Genomic DNA, 19,161 nt, shown 5'->3' with positions numbered 1-19,161 from the left:
TACAAACTCGCAACATATGAACAACTTGCATATAAACGCAGGCTTGCCATGGGCAAATTCAATGATATTTGGAACCCATTCTTACAAATACTGTAATAGGTTAAGATCTGGTGAAGTACAATAAACAGCTTTGTACAGTATAAAGTTTTGGGTCCCGCCCCTTTATTTTCCCTTATACATGGGTGCTCTCTCTCTCTCTCTCTCTCTCTCTCTCTCTCTCTCTCTGTTTTATTTACGTCTCACCATGTTTACAGTGGTACCTCAGGTTAAGTACTACATTTGTTCCGGAGGTCTGCTCTTAACCTGAAACTGTTCTTAACCTGAAGCACCACTTTAGCTAATGGGACCTCCTGCTGCTGCCACACTGCCAGAGCACAATTTCTGTTCCCATCCTGAAGCAAAGTTCTTAACCCGAGGTACTATTTCTGGGTTCGCGGAGTCTGCAACCTGAAGCGTATGTAACCTGAAGCATATGTAACCCGAGGTACCACTGTAAAGGTAAAGGTTCCCCTGACCATTAGGTCCAGTCATGGCCGACTCTGAGGTTGTGGCGCTCATCTCCCTTTATTGGCCGAGGGAGCCGGCTGGCATGTGACCAGCATGACTAAGCTGCTTCTGGCAAACCAGAGCAGTGCACGGAAACACCGTTTACCTTCCCGCTGGAGTAGTACCTATTTATCTACTTGCACTTGACATGCTTTCGAACTGTTAGGTGGGCAGGAGCTGGGACTGAGCAACGGGAGCTCACCCGATCGCCGGGTTTCGAACCGCCAACCTTCCAATCGGCAAGGCCTAGGCTCTGTGGTTTAGACCACAGCGCCACCTGCATCCCCTCACCAAGTTTAGACACATATAATTATGTACTTTTTGAACTTTCAGTAAAGATGTCTATTTAAAAACAAAAACCAGAGTGCTTTCTTCACCTGTGATTCTCAGGAACGGTCTGACAGAACACTCCCATAATATATGCCCTGGGTATGTGGAAATCCTGTATTCTGTGCATTAACACACATGACCCCTGTGCAATATGAAAGCAAACGCTTGATCTCCAGTGAACAGCTGGGATTGAGCAACACCTGTTGACAAAGCTGGCACGGCCTCTGAAGATTTCCTTTGCTAAGCTGACAGGTGACTCTAGCCTTTCCTCCTTTCCTGACAGATGAGCCCCAGGGTAAAGAGAATCTAGCATTCCTTCCCGGAAAGAGAGGGAGGGAGCTAGAACCATTGACCTGCCCTGTAGGGGTGGGCAAATGGAAGGTGCATTTTCTGAATGACTCAACTTTAGCCCCAAAGAAAACAGTTGCTGGCATGCAAGAACCAGGCCAGACCAGCGTGGTTGGTTCAAATAGAAAAGGGCATGTTATGTGTGTCAGATTTCAGGAACCTCCATGGGCACATCAGCCAAAAACAGAGAGCAAAAGAGGGAATAACTGTCAGTGAAATTTGCACATGCTAAAGATGCATATTTAAAAACAATTTAACACAGATACAGGGACACGGGTGGCGCTGTGTGTTAAACCACAGAGCCTAGGACTTGCCAATCAGAAGGTCAGCAGTTCGAATCCCCATGACGGGGTGAGCTCCCGTTGCTCGTTCCCTGCTCCTGCCAACCTAGCAGTTCAAAAGCACATCAAAGTGCAAGTAGATAAATAGATACCACTCCAGCGGGAAGGTAAACGGCGTTTCCGTGCGCTGCTCTGGTTCGCCAGAAGCGGCTTAGTCATGCTGGCTGCATGACCTGGAAGCTGTACGCCGGCTCCCTCGGCCAATAAAGCGAGATGAGCGCCACAACCCCAGAGTCAGCCACGACTGGATCTAATGGTCAGGGGCCCCTTTACCTTTAATACAGATACAATATATCTCACCATAGTGGGGAACAAGACCGGGACCTGTATGCCGGCCCAGTCTGCCTTATGTTTGTACCTGGAACCCACCAGGGTTCCTAGAGGCCTGGCAGAGTCCACTAGCACTGATGCCAACCCTGGACCTGGGGGCATAGTGTGGGGGGTGCCAGGGGTGCCATGACCCCGGGTGCACAATTTTTGAGGGGGCTTCCACACAGGCGACCCCAGTGCATCCCAGGTTGGTGTTCCTCTCCACCAGCGAAGGGCCACATCAGCCAGCCAGCCCCACTTTGGTCCGGTGGGGGTAGGGTCGCTCTGGTGGCATCAGTGGTGAGGGCTGGGCTGGTGCGCCCTGCTTAGTGCACATGCAGCCCTACCCCGGGCACCAGCAACTGACGCTACACCACTCCCACCCTGGGCTGCTGGGTTGGTGCAGTTTTACATTTCCCAGGGTGCCCAAGACATAAAGCCCGTCTGCACTATACATTTAAAGCGGTATCATGCCACTTTAAATTGTTGTGGCTTCTCCCAAATAATCTTGCGAGCTGTAGTTTGTGAAGGGCACTGAGAGTTGTTAGGGGACCCCATTCCTCTCACAGAACTGCAATTCACAGAACTTCCTGGAAAGGACAATTGATTGTTAAATGGACTTGAATGAGGCATGGAACCACCTGAATAGACCCAGTTGAGGGCCGAACCTGGTGCATGGTCCTAGCAGCCAGACACAGGACCTCGTGGAATGGGGAGCCAGCCCTGATGTGCTGCCTGGGGACCAGGAGGGCTTTTATTGTTGTTGTTGTCAAAGTGTGAGCATTCCCCTGATCATTGTCTCTGCATTGCATGTGTAGAGACAAGACTATACATGAGGTCAGGGCAGAGCAATTAGTTAGAGTCTAGCGTCTGTTTTTAATTTCTAAAGAATTATGGTCCTAGCTGTCATGACTGCGAGGAAAACATCAGAAACATGCAGAATGTGCGACTCCCTGCCAGAATATGCTGGCTTGCCTTTAATAAGGCTAACTCTAGAGTCGTGAAAGGCCTCATTTGCAGCAACAGATGCTAACCTAGTCGTACATGCCACTTCAGTAACTCCCAGGTCTTCGCAAGCCTCATTTCTCCCAGACCTGGCAGCAGGAGCAAGACATCCATGGGATACCACAGAGTGGGGAGAGGGGAGAGCCTTTTTCAGCCCGAGGGCTGCATTTCACTCTCGAAAACCTTCCAGGGGCCACATGCTGATGGGCAGAGCCAAAGGTAAAAGTGGATGGAGAGATGACTGTAAATTTCACCTTTGTGCACTAGGCTGGTTTTCACACACCCCTCTCTGGAGAAGGGCCACAACTCAGTGACAAAGCAACTGTGTGACATGCAGAAGGTTCCGGGTTCAGTTCTCAGCACCTCCCGGTGGGGCTGGAAATGTCCCTCTTCTGAAACTCTGGGGAGCTGCTACCAGCAACATCAGAGTTCAAAGACATATGTACACTCAAATGCAGTGTGAAGTAGGTCCAATCAGGGCTGTGACCTAGGGAGAATTCTGAGGGCCAGGCATAGATGCCTGAAGGGCCGTGTTTTGTTTTTAAAAATATATATTTTTATTAAAGATTTCTTAGTTGACAAAAATACATGCGTTGTCTCTTTCTTCAGGCTGTGTTTTCTACAGATCAGTTCCATTTGTTGTGAGACGTTAGCGTTACATACAGTGTTAGGTTAGGAAGAAAAGAGGGGGAAAGAGGGGAGGGGGAATGGTAAGTGGGGTGCAGTCAATATGCTTCTATTCTTCTACTTAGTGTATGTGTGGGGTTTTTTGTCAGCGTCACTTGTGTGGGTTCTCTCCCTATTCGCTTGTTGTATTTCCTTGGTGGTGAGAGAGGTTGGGGGTGGCCTAGGGGCTGGTTGGCTCTGGAGGACCGCATTTGAGGTTTCCCACCATCTGAGCAGTATTGCCTCCTCTGGCTTACAGTGACTCTCCAGAGTCTTAGTATTAAGTTGTGGGTGAACATATCAGACGACACAGCGATTCTTCAAACAGCTCTTGTTTATTCACAGGCCAGAACAGAACTGGGCTGAAGGGTTCAGCCAACCTGCTTATATAGAGCTCAACTACAAAACAACAGTAACAACTTTCTGTAACTATCCAATCACTGAACGTCACTTTCAATTCCTTATTTGCATATGTGGACCTGAGTGAAAACTATCTACGGTATCCCCCTGCTGGCCCAGGGTTAGAACTTCAGTACATAACACTTAGTCTTTCCCATCACCGTCTTCACGATCCTTTTCCCTGGAGATACCAGGGACTGAACCAGATTCCTTCTGCATGCAAAGCATGTGCTCTACCCACTAGGGATACCTCAGAAATCTGTTCTTTGTAAAATCCAGTACAAACTGGTGTGAGACTGTATCCAGTGCAGGGCTAAGTTAAAGTGCCTTAGTGGTACACTTGTTGCGTTGATGGAAAGTTGTTGCATAAGGGAAAGCACAAGTACAGTACATTATGAGAGCTCATGGTGCAATGGATCGCACAGCAAAAACCAGCTGTTGTGCAAGGGAAAACATAAGTGCATTACTAAATGTTGAGGTGAATGTAACATATTGGACAACAAGAACTATCTGTTGCACAAGAATCAACTGTTGCACAACAGGTTATTATCATAACAAGAAAGAAAGAAAGAAAGAAAGAAAGAAAGAAAGAAAGAAAGAAAGAAAGAAAGAAAGAGAAAGGAAGGAAGGAAGGAAGGAAGGAAGGAAGGAAGGAAGGAAGGAAGGAAGGAAGGAAGGAAGGAAGGAAGGCTTAGAGTAAAATATGCATTTTGGGGGGAAATGCATATTTAGTTACAATTTTTTAATGGAGTCTTTTTTTACAAAATTATTTTGCATATTAGCATGGAATCAGAAGAGAACTTATCTGTGGCTGAACTCATGCAAAGCTAACATGGACCGGAAACAGGCTAATCTGTCCATGCTCTCGTCGTGCCATTCTGTAATGAGAATATCAAGGCATAACATTTCCTCTGGAATCATCAGCTATTGGCTTTATCTTTCAAAAGTCCTCATTTAAGAAAATCCACACGCTGTGAAAGTTCACTGCGTCCATGTGTTGCCTTGTTTGTAGTTCAACATTTGTCGCCAACTAAGTTACATTTTCTGTCTATGAGGTCATCAAACAACTCTAACGGCGAATTGTTCAAGTTCACACTACACTGCAAGTCTGGGCAAAGTCTGGAGGATTTGCGTAGACCGAAGCACCCATCTGTTCCCTGCTTCTAATTACAGCTGGATCTAAAAGTGTCATTAGCCATTAACGCTAACAACAGGGAAACCACTCAAAACAACACTGTTTTGCAGGAGGGTTCCTGTCAACTCTTTAAGAACATATTGAGATTGAACCTCCAAGGTAACTGAGGGTCTGACTCTACTAGAGAACAGCAAGGCTTCCTATTAAACTGCATAGTTTGTCCTTCTGGCTAGTAACTCACAAGCCCGTTTGTATCTGCAACTGTTCAGCATCACCAACAGGGCAGATGTCTAGGGCTCCACACTTGTAGGGTGTAGGGTATTGGGCAAGTGGATGTGGCTTTGCCAAAATTGCCTTGTGAGCTAAGTGGGCAGGCTCATGGGCTGGAGGTTCCCTGCCACTGGCCAAGACTGTATGGGAGATGCATCTGGAAGACAAAATGTACTGAGGAGCTAGTGATGTGACACAGAGTCTTTCCTGCCTCTGTTTCTTTCCCTTCCCTCGCTCTTGTTAAGTTCTTTTGATGGTGTGAGAAGTCTTAGATGTCTTGAGAACCTTGGGAGGAGGTAAAGCCCCCCCCCCCAGCTGCCTCATCAGTTGTAGAGGATAATGCTGGGTACCTTCTTTGATGTTGGACATTGTTTTGAGAAAGTGAGTGTGATGGCCTGGGATTTGGACTCAGATGCTGAACCTGAGGGATCCCAGCCTGCACAGGATTCCCCGCCTCCAGAACCAGTTGAGCCGGGGCTGGGGCTTGAGCCTGAAGGGTCTTCACCTGTCCTGGATCCTCAGGTGCAGGCATCAGCTGAGTCTGCTCTGGCTCCTGAGGTGATGGAAGACCCATTGCCTGCAGGTGCTCCACTCTCAGCCCCGTCAGAGGAAGCTGAGGTTGCCTCTGGGTCCGGTAACCCTCCAGCCTCTCCTGAGCTACAGAGGCTCAGGGCAGAGAGACGGAGGGAACTAAGTTCCCACAGGAGGAAGGAGTGCTCACCTCCAGGCCAGGAGAGGCAAGTCACCAGAGGATCAGGGCCACCTTGGGGCAGATAAAAGCTGGCCAACTCCAGTCCCAAGTTGCGGAAGCAACATTGTTGGTTGTAAGTATCTGTTTGAACCCTGTCCTGCTTTCCTGCCTGAGCTCCTGACACGCCCTGGCTCCCTGCTTGCAAGCCTGTTCCTGACTTCACCCGGATCCCTGACCTGCACCCAGCTTCAACTACTATGGACTGCCTCCTCGTTGCACCTTTGACCACAGACCGGACTTGGACCTTGCCTCTCAGGTAACCCATGGGACCAGCACAGTGAGGTACTGGGAGGGGGTGGCTAATGGTAGTGGCGGAGGAAGCTGCTCAGGCGCCTGGGGCAGGACGAGCCGCCCATAGGGGCTAGGCAAGCTGCTCATAGGGGTGGGGCGCACTGTGGGGCCTCTGGAATCTGCCTGCCACTCAGCTGCCCTACAGCCGGGGTGGGGAGAGGCAACGGCCGGACCGTTTGGGCAGCGTGGAGACTGTGGGCGTCCAAGCCACCACACAGGAGAGATGTATGGCTCAGGAACACTGCAGGCCCCGCAGTGAGTGCCGCCCGGCATTTTGTCACCCCCTTCAGTGGTGACACCCGGGGCGGACTGCCCCCACCGCACCCCCTTCCTCCGCCCCTGGCTAATGGATGATCTGCACATAGCTAGTGTTGGATGGTTTGGGCAGAGTTTCTTTGAAGCTCGTACACAGACTGATTGACTGCAGCAGGGCCGTGCAAACTGAGGTTACCTGGGGGAGTCACTTCACCGCTTCTTGAGGGCTTCCAAGTGGCAAATTGAAGTGCTTGCTTGGTAGGTATACACTGCTTGCTGTTTTAGAATCAAATCTTTAATCTTCTCACTCACTTGTGTATTTTGTATTCCTTCTGAATCTCATTTTAAAAGAACCACCTTGCCTTTGGCAAGACATAAATCCTCAGTAATTTTCAAGTGGCTCATGGGAAAAATAGTTTGGGAACGACTCATCTAATGATAAGACTATTTAATGCCTGAATTTAACTCCTGCCTGCCACATGGCCTGCCATGCGCCCCCTAAGCTAGCTGGTTGCTACCCTCAGCTGCGGTGAAGGATTCTCTCATTGCCACAGTCAAAAGATGAGTCCGCTCAAAGGGCTAGCCCTGATCTAACTGCACAACTGTGTCTGTTTTCGAGCAGGTGCGAGGAGCCTTTGGCCCTCCAGATGTTGCTGAACACCACCCCAGGTCATTGGCTATGCTTGCTGGGGCTGCTGGGAGTTGTAGTTCATCAACATCTGGAGGACCAAGGGTTCCTCACACCTCATTCAACTGAGGTGTGGGGACCCTAGGTCTCTCAAGGGTTAATAGCCATGATGGCTAAATGGAACCTCCATATCAAGAGGTGTTCTAGCTCAGAAGAACCAGTTGCTGAGGGGAGCAGCACCAGGGGAGAGCTGTCAGCTGCATGCAAGCTTGTCTGGCCACTGTGTGGAATCAGCACTCTTCATATCTTGCTAGAGATGGGACAATAATGTTTTGCCTACAGGTTGATATACTCCACAGCAGAAAACTGTACATAGCATCACTTGTAAAGTGTGGTGCAAGAGTATTTTCCATCATTAGCATGAAAGCCAGGAAGAGATTTCATCTGTACAAAAAATTGTTTCTTGCCTGCCTGAATACAAGGCAATTACTGTATATCCCATTAAAAACACATCCATGCAATTATGGTTCTCTCTGACTCTGGTTATTGGCATACTTGTACCTGGGTCCCTTTAATTAAATTTTACTAGTTTATAACTTTACAAAGCACTGTATATCATTCCTAACCTACCATTGGCCTGTTGGTTTTGTTGTTCCACATTTCTGTTTATATTATTTTAAGGTTGTCAAGGAATGGTTATTCCCCAGGCATGGAACAAAGTCTAATTTTTCTTTCAAGTCCAAGAATTAGCCTCCAGATATGGTGCTGCATTGAATCTGAAGAATGAGGCAGACAAAGCAGTTGCTGATCGTGCTTCCATCAGCATTCAGGAGGAAGAGGCAATATTTTGGCCTGGTTTGGATTCGGGGCAAAATCATTATTTAGCATTCTCCTTTCCTTAGTCTTCCTTGTGTGTTGTTTCATCCAAAGGGGGAACGACAGCCAATTTTAGCTATATTTCCCCCTCAAACAGGATCAGAAACCATGGTTTAAAGTAGGTTTGCCCAGGCAAACAGTTGCTAAAACCAATAACAGCTTCTAGTTCAGATGAACAGGCCAACAGCTGCTCATTGGTAATGGAAGCAAATGTTTCTGATCTCCTCATTATGGAGGAAAACAAGAGTTCATGAGCCCAAGACTAGTACTCAGCTGCTCCAGAGGGCAAGACTAGAACTACCGGTAATAATGGGTAGGTAAAGAGACCCTTGACCATTAGGTCCAGTCGTGGCTGACTCTGGGGTTGCGGAGCTCATCTCGCTTTATTGGCCGAGGGAGCCGGCATACAGCTTCTGGGTCATGTGGCCAGCATGACTAAGCCGCTTCTGGTGAACCAGAGCAGCGCACGGAAACACTGTTTACCTTCCCGCCAGAGTGGTACCTATTTATCTACTTGCACTTTGACGTGCTTTCAAACTGCTAGGTTGGCAGGAGCAGGGACCGAGCAATGGGAGCTCACCCCATCGCTGGGATTCGAACCACGACCTCCTGATCGGCAAGTCCTAGGCTCTGTGGTTTAACCCACAGCGCCACCCGCGTCATTATTATTATTAGTTGTGGTACCTCTCATTACCAAGGAAATGTAATAAGCGAATAGAAAGAGAACCTACCCAGTTGATGCTGACACAAAACCACACATGGGAATGGTCATGCGAATGGCCCAACATTTGGCCCCCAGACCTGAGGCTCCCCATCTCAGCTGTAGCTGCATGCTGCACCAAAGTGGTACCAACTTGAATAAAATGGGGGGGGCAGCCACCCCGCCTGGTCTGCCACCTCCCATCACCAGCCAGGGTACCAACTTGAATAAAATATGGAGGGGCAGGTAAACCCCAACCCGCATAATTGACACAGCACACATACACCATTGGAAAGGCAAAGCCCATCAACTTTTGGGGGGGAGGGGCCTGGACTTCCAAATATTTTATGGGGGGAGACAAAGTGACCTTGGCCCCTAGGAGTTGGCTCCTATGCTTGCCAAACCACACTCCTTCTGAACCAGGGGGTGAGCTGGTGTGCACCCGGACAGGTGCAGGGAGCGCAGGGGCGGCATCCAACCCCATGCAATGCAGGAATATGCAGCTGTCTCATACGGGGATCGAACCTGCAACCTTCCAAGTTCTCAGGCAGAGAAAGACCCTTCCCATCACCTGCCAACCAATCCTTTTAACAGGAAATGCTGGGGTTGAAACGGGGACCTTATGTGTGCAATGCATTGGCTCTACCACTGCTGCGTAGCTCAGTCGGCTAGAGCGTGGTACTGATAATGCCAAGGTTGCAGGTTCGATCCCAGTATGAGACAGCTGCATATTCCTGCCTTGCAGTGGGTTGGACTAGATGATCCTCAGGGTCCCTTCCATCTCTGATTCTATCATAGGAGCATTGTAATTCAAGCACTGACTGGACATCTCCACCGATATATAATCTAAGGAAACGTATCTCTGCTTAGTACATGGTCATAGGGCAGGCACCCCCAAACTCGGCCCTCCAGATGTTTTGGGACTACAGTTCCCATCATCCCTGACCACTGGTCCTGTTAGCTAGGAATGATGGGAGTTGTAGTCCCAAAACATCTGGCGGGCCGAGTTTGGGGGTGCCTGCCATAGGGCATCCAGGACATGATTCTGCACTGCTACCCTAGGAGTCTTGGAGATGGGTGTCTGGTTTGTTACTTAAAGGCATTGTGCAACACTGCCTGTCTCCTTCCAAGATCGAACTGGCCACATCGCTATAATTTTCAAGCCCACATCTATTTGCAAAGACTTTGCTTTGCTGTGCATTTTGGCCACACTAAAAACCATAGGCTGCCATTTTCTTACACACTATATCCTTAATTGCAAGGTTGGGCAAAACACCATAAGAGACAGCATGCACTGAGCTCAAAGCTACATTCCTTGCCAGTTGCCAGTGTGGGCACTGATGGCGAGTCTTGCGGCTCCTGGCGGGAGGACAGGGGGAATAAATCGGAATTCCTGAACATTAAAAAAAGAACTCCGGTAAGGCTGATGATGGTCTGCAGGGAAAAATCAGGAATAAATAAATACATACAAGTTGCATTTTTAAGCCCTGATGGCAACTTCCCGCTCCCGCCTCTGCAAAGCCGTGCTGGGAGGGGCAGGGGCTGCTTTGCCACAGAGAAGCCGTGGCTGGCAGGGGAATTGCTTCCTTAACCCATCTTCCCCTCTGCAGCTTCTCCCTCGACCACTTTCTCCCTGCTGGTGTGCATTGGGGGTGTTGGGGCTGAAGAGGGAAGACTAGCAGCAGGCGGTCCTTGAGCCTATGATAGGCAGAGCCGCCCCCTCACTGGTTGCAAGAAGGCAGGCAGGCATGCAGGAGTTCATAGATGGGTGGGGCAGCGCCCCATTCACCCTCAGGGACCTGCCGCAGGAGGGCGTTGTTCCTGGTGCCAATCTTCACTGGCCGGGTACATGTGTGCCATTTTGTGGTTCGCTTCAGAGGCCAAAAATCAAGCTCCCTCTTGTGAGTTCCTCTGCCCTCTGAAGCTCTGGGGTGCGCGGCTTAGGAGAGGGCATTCTCTGGCAGCCCCTAAGTCGTGCAGTTCCCATTGCCCTTCCAGGGATGCGCCTGGCACAGTTTTTGTCATTTGCTGGAGACGCATCTTTTCCGGAACATATCTCGAGGGCCCGCTCCAGTTGTGATTGTGATTTGTTCTGAGCTTCTTTTTAATGTTGCCTTCTGCATTCCTGCAGGGACCTTCTTATGAAGGGCAAGCCAGAATAATATTATATTATATTAACCATGAGAAAGAGGGACGACCGCCGCCTCCCTCCGCGAGCGCCTGGCAGGATCCCGTGTATATTTTGGTGCCCTTGTTCTGTCCACGCGTCGCTCGAAGCAGCTTTAGATCCACCCTTCTTTTCTGGAAATGGGATGTTGGGGTGGGGGGTGGAGGTAGGAGGGAGAGAAGGGCTGGGGGTGGAGATCCGACTCGCTTTTCTTTTCAGTGGGTCAGGAGGTTCCCCGCGGCTCTTGCCAGGAGCGCTTTCACTGCCACATTTTTATTTGCGCACAAAGAGGAGACGGGACCACTCAGCCAGCTCCGCCACCCCCGCGAAGATAAGCCGCCTTACGACACACACCCCCTCTAACCCCCCCTCAGGAATAGCCCCTGCGCTCCCCACCCCCAACCTCCCTTGCCCAGGATCGAAAGGACTCGCTGGAGATTCGCGAGGAGCCGGAGAAACCGCGAACACGAGCTTCGCTCTTTCTTCTTCTTGGAGATCTCCGAAGGGGCGGGCAGGGAAGGCGCGGAGATGAGTTTTGCCAGACGCTGAGAGGGGAGCGCAGCCGCCTGGGGAGTTCCGGGCAATTTCCGTCCTCCTCCTCCTCCCCCAGCTCTCCTCTTTTTCTCGGTTGCTTTCTTAGGACTTGCCTTCGGACTGCCTGGGCATTGGAGAGAGGGGAGCGGGGAAGAGGAAACTTCGTATCTGTCTGGTCTTCGCTCTCCTCGGATACTTCAAACGCCGTCGCGGAAACCGCAGGCGCTTCTGGTCTCGATTAGACGACGGTCCTTCGCTGCCTTCGCCAGCGCTTTTTTCCAGCTGCTGAGAAACCCCCCTTCCTGTATTTGCAAGCCCCTGGGGGAGCCTCTGACGGACCCATCGCTTGTTGCAGCCAGGACGGAGCCCCGTGATTTACACCCGTCACCCCAGTTACCCCAAAACCTTAAATCCCTTCCTTTCTCTGTCTCCCCGCGCGCCTTTTCTTCTCCCTTCCTCCCAACTTCTGAGCTCCCCTCCTTTCCAGACCCCTCTTAAATAGCAGCCCCCCTCCAGCCAGCCCTTCCCACCAGCAAAGTGACCTACTTGACCTGTCCCCCCCCATTGAAAAAAGTCATTGCCTTCAGTTGCCCTCCCTCCTTCCAGAGGAGCAATCTGTTTCCCCATATCCTCTGATGTGTCAGAAGATAGCCCCCATATAGAAGAGGCCCCCCCCAGCAAACTCCACCCCACCTCAAACCCCACCTCCAGCTCCTGCCACAGGTGAGAAGAGAAACCTGAGGATTCCCCTACACCTGCCCAATACACCTCCACTCACCCTAAGTCATCACCTGCAAGCATGGGAGCTATTTGCCCACTGGCACTGGCACTTTGCCTTCTGGTGGGGCTTCTGTGCCCCTTCAACCCTGCCCAGGTGGAGGCGCAGTCGGTGTTGACCGACCATGAAATCGAGGAGTTCTTGAAAGGCTTCCTGGGGGAGGTTGAGGAGGAAGACACAGAAGGTCGGGAGGCTGAGAAAGTGGCCTTGGGCGAGGAGCTTCCCGAAAACCAAGGAAGGCTGGACCCTGCAGAAAGGGGCAAAGCCCCCACGGAACTGGAAGAAGGTGAGAGAGATCATCTATTGTGGGATGGGTGGGTTCAGCAGAAGGACGTGTTCTCTTCCGTTCAGAAGGCACCAGGTTTGCTCCTGAGCATCTCAAGTTAAAAGAATTTCAGGTGGCAGGTGATGGGAAAGAGATTCTGCTTGAGACCCCAGAAAGCTGCTGGGAGGGGCTGTGTATCAATGGTAGAGCATCTGCTTGCATGCAGAAAGTGTTACGTTCATTCTCCACCATCTCTAGGTAGGACTGGGAGAGGACACCCCCCCCCAGCCTAAAAACGCTGAAGACCTGCTGCCAGTCAGTGTCTTCTTCTTTGGCGATCACTCATAGCCGAGTAAGATTGTCTTCCATGAACACGGTTTTAACAGTGAGTCCGTAAAGATGTTGAAGCATCACTGGTGATCTTTGCTTCTTCCAGTGTAGAGACCTGAGCAAGAGGGACCATTGGTCTCACTTGGTATGAGGCAGCTTTGTATAGCCATTACAATGTGCTTCTAGGAAATGGTGCAGTAGTTTAAGACTCAGGACTTAACAATTTGGCAGGGGATGCTCTCTTTAGAAAGCAATGTGTCTTACTTCAGTTACATGTGGTAGGCCAGCTCTGCCTACCTTTTTTGTGTGCCTACTCTGTGTAGGGATGCGGATGGCACTGTGGTCTAAACCACAGAGCCTAGGGCTTGCCAATTGGAAGGTCGGCGGTTTGAATCCCTGTGACGGGGTGAGCTCCCGTTGCTTGGTCCCAGTCCCTGCCCACCTAGCAGTTTGAAAGCTCATCAAAGTGCAAGTAGATAAATAGGTACCACTCCGGCGGGAAGGTAAACAGCGTTTCCGTGTGCTGCTCTGGTTCGCCAGAAGTGAACTTGGACTTTCTGCATGCAAAGCAGATGCTCTAAGACTGAGCATCGGCCCTTCCTTTCTTTTAGGAATTGTGATGTGTGGTTCACCCACAGTGAAGCAGACTAGCTTTGTTGGTCTGCCACAGCAGAAACAACAAGGAGTTTTGTGGCATCTTCAAGGCTTAACAGAATAATTTTTAGTAAATGGTTCCACCAGTAAGAATCTACTTCATCAGTGTTAAATAATTATTATTATTATTATTATTATTATTATTATTATTATTATTATTATTATTTCGAAGCGTGTGGTGGGGCATACTTCTAAGGATCCCAGACACAAAGCCAAAGTGAACACACACACCAGTTTGAAAGAAAATCTGCAATATTAAAGCTACCCATATTATCTGTAAGCCTTGAGAAAGATTTTTAAATATTTGGAAAATAGCACTGCAGTGGGAGGAAGGCCCAAGATTTCCCCCCACTTTTCATAATTGTTATTGCCTGCTATTTGTGCAAAGGCTTTTGACCAAGGATGTGTGCATGTGTTTATCAGTTCCTCAACACTCAGGATAACTTAACCGTTTTAATAATGATTCCCAGCAGGGGGCAGAAAGGTCCACGTGTATAACCTCATAGGTCTGTCATTTTTTTATCTAGGATTGTGCAGTATTCTGGATTTAATGAAGGAGAGGGGATGGGGTAAGCTGAGAAAGGTACACTTGTTTCCTGGCCTGTGCCTGTTTTTTAAAAAAATATTTAGTAAAATATTATCATTAATTTCCTTCCTGGAAATTCAAAGCAGCAAGCATAGGTTTAGCAGGCAATATCGCACCCAGACAATAACCAGAGTTAGATCAACTTAGTTTTAGAAAGTTGCTATATCATGTGCCCTGTGATTCTATGAGAGGAAATAGTATGGGTTGTTTTAAAGGTAAAGGGACCCCTCACCATTAGGTCCAGTCGTGACTGACTCTGGGGTTGCAGCACTCATCTCGCTTTATTGGCCGAGGGAGCCGGCGTTTGTCTGCAGACAGCTTCCGGGTCATGTGGCCAGCATGACTAAGCCGCTTCTGGCGAACCAGAGCAGCGCACAGAAACGCCGTTTACCTTCCCGCCGGAGTGGTACCTATTTATCTACTTGCACTTTGCCGTGCTTTCGAACTGCTAGGTTGGCAGGAATGGGTTGTTTTAGTGAGGAATAAATATGCAAGAATTGCCCCCAAGCAGCAAAGATGAACTGCATCCCAAAGCAGCTTTCCTGTACGTAGCTGATGTTTGCCACCTGCACTGCATGGTTTATCTGATCCTTACTGAAAGCGCTTCCTGTGTTCTTTGGCGCCAGCGGTTGCTCATGCTTTGTTGTGCGCAGCCAGAGCGGGAGCAGAGCCCCCAGGTCGGCAGAAGGATGAAAGAATTTAAATTCAAGTCAGCTAATCCCCAAACATTATGACCATCAAGGGGTTCTGCTCATGGTTTACATGTGTTGAGCTGCAGGAAACTCTCACCTGACAGCTAGCTTGAGAGAATATCAGGAGAAACTGTCCCTAGCAGTGCTGAGAGACTATATTACATGCATAGTCCACCTTTCCTCCAAGAAAAATCAAGACAGTGCACGTCATTTTCCACTCCCCATTTTATCCTATCAACAACCCAGCTCAATATTGTTTTTCTGCCTGTAGTGAAGGTCAAGATGGGGTCCCCTCCATTCCATGTTCCCAAGCCATGGAGAATCAAACCTTATTTCTTTTTTTTTTTAATAAAATTTTTATTAAAGTTTTCACATATTTTTAAGACAAACACAAAAACATAAACAACCACAGACAAACACAACACAAATAACAAATATGATTTTAAATCCTTAATTTCTTAACCACTTTCTCTGACTTCCCCACACCTCCCCTTCTTGCATCCCAATTCCAATAGTTAACTCAGCAAGTTCTTATCCCCAACTTTTACCTTATTAATATTTTACTTAATTCATCTTAATTAACCAAATTTAACTTATAGACCTCAGTTAAACCACAGTACTATTTATGCCCTTTTCTAAGGTCAACCCAAATTCCCTTCCACAAATTTCCCAATCTTTATATTAATTACTCTTTATATTAATTACCGAATCGAACCTTATTTCAGTGCTGGCACCTGAGGCCGGCAGGTCAGTTGTAGTGATGCAGAACAGGCCGTGTGGCACACATGGGTGTTGCGACCTGTCCTGCACCCCCCTAATGGGGGTACGGCTGGGGGCACAAGAGGAATGGCTGAGGGTCTGCCACCACTGTCTGCCTGCCTAAGGTGGTTGCCTCACTCTGCCTAATGACAAGGTTCTCCCTTCCTGAGTTAAGTGACGCTGAGAGATAGAGACTCAGTGGGGATTTCAACTTGGGCCTCCCAAATCTTACTCTGACACTTTAACCACTATGCCACACTACACTCACTAACAGATTTCTAGGCTGCTTCACCAGGATTCTGTGCCCAGCTTTCCCGGGCATCTCACAGACCCAGAAAAGCTACGCAGAGACAATTCCCTGCAAGAGATCATACCTTCCGACATTTCTGCGATGGAAATAGGGACGTCAAATAAGGATGCCCCAAGGAAAAGAGAGACATTCTGGGATCAAATCAGAAACCGAGGCAGCTTCTGTAAATCCGGGACTGTCCCTGGAAAATAGGGACACTTGGAGGGGATGAGAGATGCTTGTTGACTTATCAATGTGTTCTGGCAACAGAACTGGCACTTGTGCCATACATCTGATATGACAAATGTACGTATTTGTCATGACATTTACACAGAGATAATATGGGCGTGCCGCATGTTTCTAACATAGACCTCTAAAACAACTCCACATGCTACCATCCAAGACCAGGCCCATTCTCCCAGGCCCTGAAAACGGAGACATTCAGATATGTTCCTGTGACAGCTACATTCGTAGTTCCTTCTTTTCTTGTCCATATACCGTTGTATTTGTGTTTTTGTCCGCCCCTCTAACGTTGGTCTTAAGGCACCATCGTCTACCAGTCATGCCTCTTGCTTTTCAGGAGTCAATGAACTAGCCTAGGAATCAACGTTTGGAATTACACAACCAGAATCACGCAGGTTGGCATCTGTGTGAGGAACAGGGGACATTTGTCATGCAGCCTGGATTTTTCCCTGCATGGTGTCACACCTGACAATGAGTCTGTCCGAATGCAGACACTTGTACAGGCTGCTTCAAAAAAATAAGAGTCCCCCCCAATGCTCTTCTGCGTTCCATTCAGATTTCTATTCTCCAGTCACTGGAAATGTGGTTTGGCTCCCAGCACAACCTCCAACAAGATATCCTTGCTTTGTGGCTTGGCTGCAGGAGGAAAACTTTTGAGAGCTGTGACTCCATCTCGTCTTCTGTTCATGTGTGGATTTAGTACAGCTACAGGGATGGTACTTCTCTCCTGGCAGGAAGAGAGGTTGTGAATGACTGTTGCTTGATAGGTGACATAGCAAAAAACGGGAATAATGCAGAGTTGCCACTGGGGATCACAGATAACCTAGAGGCCAGCTAGTGCTTCTCACTCAAAAAGTCTTAAAAAAAAATATGAAAGTTGAACCTGTAGTTAAGCTATAAAGGGAAAATATAAAAGAGGCAAATTGCCATGTGGTCCTCACATGCTTTGACATGTTTTTCAGCTGGAGATCAGTACAAAATGAAGGGAAGGCAAGCCGGGCGCTACAGCTGGATAAAGAGAGGCATCTGCATTTTACTGGGGGTGGGGAGGCAATAAGTCTCCATTCTCTGTAAACTAGCTTGCTCGTAAGCCACAACCACACCATAAAGTACTAGTATGCCGTGTTTCCACCCAAGGAATCCTGGGAACTGTAGTTTGTTAAGGCTGCTGAAAGTTAGGCTAGCAGTCCCCTATTCCCCTCAGAGAGGTGCAGTTCCAAAGCTCCCTGAGAGGAAGAATGGTTTGTTAAACCTCTCTGGGAATTGTAGCTCTGTGAGGGGAAGAGGGGTCTCTGAATATCTCTCTGCTCCCTTCACAAACAACAGCTCCTAGAATTCTTTGGATGAAGCTGTTAAAGAGTGTTTTAAGTGTATGGGTGAGGGCACTATCCTGTTGTCACTGTGGGAGCAACTTCTGGTCCAGGTAAATTCTATTTTTTAAAAAAAATTCTTTTTATTGAGTTTCACTTAAATAACCAAAAGAAAAAAACAAAACAACAGTTTCAGAAAAAAAAGAAAAAATATCCATACATAACACGAAAATAACATCAATTTCCGTTACAGTTCTTTGTCTTATTCCTTGAATCTTTATATCTTTAGATGTTTAGATCTTTCCTCTACACACCTATTGACCTCCTTCCCTCCCGACTTCGGGCTTCTTGATAAAAATTCTTTCTTTTTTCTGCAGCTAATAATTGTTAATGGTTTGCGCATCGTAAGGTTTATATCAGACCTGCTGTAGTTTTTAAGTTTCTATAGTTTCCTTCAATATATACCATAAATTTATTCCAATCTCTAATAAACTTTGTATTTTTTGGTTTCTAATTTTTTGCATCATTTTTGCTAGTTCAATATATTCAAATAGTTTTGTTTGCCAGTCTCTGACCATTGGGATATTTGGACTTTTCCAATTTTGTGCAATTAATATTCTAGCCGCTACTGTCAAATATTGGAATAGTGTCTTATCTTCTTTTTTAATTTCGTCCCCAATTATTCCTAGTAAGAAGGCCTCTGGTCTTTTAGGGAAAGTGTATTTAAACATTTTTTTTAACTCGTTATAATTAAGATCCCAAAAATTCTTCATTTCTTCGCAAGTCCACCACATATGGTAGAAATTGCCTTCTTTAATTTTACACTTCCAGCAGGCCTTATTTCCTGTTTTGTACATTTTCCCTAGTTTTGCTGGTGTGATGTACCACCTATACATCATCTTTTCCAAATTTTCTCTGAGTGTGACGCATGCCGTGAATTTCATTCCACTACACCATAATTTCGACCACTTTTCATATTCTATATTGTATCCCAAGTCCATTGCCCATTTTGTCATGACCTCCTTTATTTCTTCGTCTTTAGTGTCCCATTCCAATAATATATTATACATTTTGGATAATAACTTGGTTTTGCCTTCAATTATTTCTATCTGAAATTTGGATTTTTTTCTCGCTTATCCCTGCTTTTTTATCATCCATCCATATTGCATTTATTTGATGATATTGCAGCCAGCCTGTTAGTTTATCTTTCAACTCCTCATATGTTCTCAATTTCGAGGTAAATTCTATAGGTGACCCGGGGGTTCTATAGGTGATCGGGGGGCGGGGGGGGACGACGTCATCTTGCATTTTGCCTCAGGCAGCAAAATGCCCAGCTCTGGCAAACAGAGAGAGAATGAAGGGAAGCTTGGCATTCTGTTTCGCTGTGGTGGAAGCGAGTTGTGGTGAACGAGAAAGGAGGTCATTGCTCCCTCTTTCCAGTGAGGCCGCTGACCGCTGCTTGCAGAGGAAACTGAGGGCAGGCAGTGCAGGAATTTGTGCCTCTCTTCCCCACATGTGGGTGGGTGGGAGAAAAGGCCTGGCCCTAGAGGGATGGGTCTGTGAGCCCAAGCAGTTTGCTGCTCTCCCCAGAGCGAAAGACAGTCCCTGTGGTAGCACAGAAGGAATTCCACTCCTGGCACAGGCTCTGGGTTGGTTTGCAGCTCACTGCCCAGAGGGTACAAGTACCACAGGCTGTGTGCTCAG

The 19,161-nt window shown here is 48.0% G+C and overlaps 1 protein-coding gene across 4 annotated transcripts in view; it reads left to right on the top strand.

The window, feature by feature from the left end:
* The first annotated feature begins 11,239 nt into the window (after nt 1–11,239).
* Nucleotides 11,240–19,161, top strand: part of AEBP1 (AE binding protein 1) — a 49,621-nt gene continuing 41,699 nt past the window's right edge. For 3 of the 4 annotated variants that reach the window (XM_083480371.1, XM_083480370.1, XM_083480369.1), the window contains exon 1: nt 11,246–12,615. In XM_083480371.1, the coding sequence (XP_083336497.1) occupies nt 12,351–12,615 (265 nt within the window). In that variant the 5' untranslated portion in view covers nt 11,246–12,350. Of the gene's footprint in view, nt 12,616–19,161 lie in introns of all 4 variants that reach the window. The other variant, XM_083480372.1, reaches the window with a different exon arrangement.

This window comes from Podarcis liolepis (assembly GCF_965112155.1).
Source record: "Podarcis liolepis genome assembly, chromosome: 16".
Classification (NCBI taxonomy): domain Eukaryota; kingdom Metazoa; phylum Chordata; class Lepidosauria; order Squamata; family Lacertidae; genus Podarcis; species Podarcis liolepis.
The sequence above is the reverse complement of the archived record's forward strand: the minus strand, read 5'-3'. Positions and strand labels throughout refer to the sequence as shown.